Here is an 893-nt window from a genome sequence, read left to right as displayed (position 1 = left end):
TGAATCAAGCTTTGATAATACCATCACGAAATGCTGTGTGGAGACAGGGAATTCTGTGCATACTTCTGGAGTAGATCTATCTCCAGCCCCGCCAAGTCATATCTACCAGAATATCAGCATTTGTTCTTAGGGTTTTCTGTTTTGCCTTTAGGGCAAACATCCAGTAAAACCTTTTAGCCATGTTAAAACAAAAGGCAGGCAAAGGAATCGCAACACTGATTCCCACATACAAAAAAGACTTGTGCAATTCCTGTGAAGCAGGAGTATCAAGAACACAGAAACATTTGAGCAGCCCCATTGGAGCAAAATGCGTCCTTACAAGCAAGAAAAGCCTCAACCAATGCCAAAGCATGAGGCAGTCACACGCCACTCCTATCAAAATTTGCAGATGCTGCCTAGCCACTTACTTCCCAGCAGCAGGAACATTCCCACGAGGGTTCTGGGGCTTCATGTCCTCCTTTCGCCTGAACCGCAGCGGAGGCTCCCTGACTCTCCGAGCAGTACGAGACCGCACTCGCACGACATGAGAGTGGATGGCACACGAGACACAGTACTGCATCTTGGCATACAGCTTTGGGAGGGTATAGCCATCGTAGACGCACGCCTCCTGGACATCTCGAACTGCGGCTTGCTCGACGATGTTCCTGACAAGGAAGCGCTTCACGGCCTTGTCCTTGGGGCAGCAGCGGCCGCAGTTGGAGCACCTGATGGGATTGGTATGGCCTCTGCCGTGCTTGTTGCGACCTCCATTTCGACGCTTGACCGTCATGGCTGCTCGCGGATGAGTGCTGGCACAGCTCGCGATAGGGCAAGGGCAAATGAATGTTAGGTTATGCGCGATCGATCTTCAGGAAGAGCTAACCCTAAGGCCCAATCCCTCGCCCAATAATAAG

General features: G+C 51.1%; 1 protein-coding gene across 1 annotated transcript; it reads right to left on the bottom strand.

Moving 5' to 3' along the window:
- Positions 1 to 264: 264 nt before the first annotated feature.
- On the bottom strand, positions 265 to 893 carry LOC148027105 (small ribosomal subunit protein eS26y-like). The gene has a single exon (XM_087691639.1). The coding sequence runs from the start codon at positions 767 to 769 to the stop codon at positions 404 to 406; it is 366 nt and encodes a 121-aa protein (XP_087547765.1). The 5' UTR covers positions 770 to 893; the 3' UTR covers positions 265 to 403.

The sequence above is a fragment of the Lygodium microphyllum genome, chromosome 13 (genome assembly GCF_053477565.2).
Source record: "Lygodium microphyllum isolate KBCC chromosome 13, Lygodium_microphyllum_v1.1.10, whole genome shotgun sequence".
Lineage (NCBI taxonomy): Eukaryota > Viridiplantae > Streptophyta > Polypodiopsida > Schizaeales > Lygodiaceae > Lygodium > Lygodium microphyllum.
The sequence above is the reverse complement of the archived record's forward strand: the minus strand, read 5'-3'. Positions and strand labels throughout refer to the sequence as shown.

Excerpts from the sequence above, each read along its gene's own strand:
- LOC148027105 (XM_087691639.1), bottom strand. The coding sequence starts at position 769 with ATGACGGTCAAGCGTCGAAATGGAGGTCGCAACAAGCACGGCAGAGGC.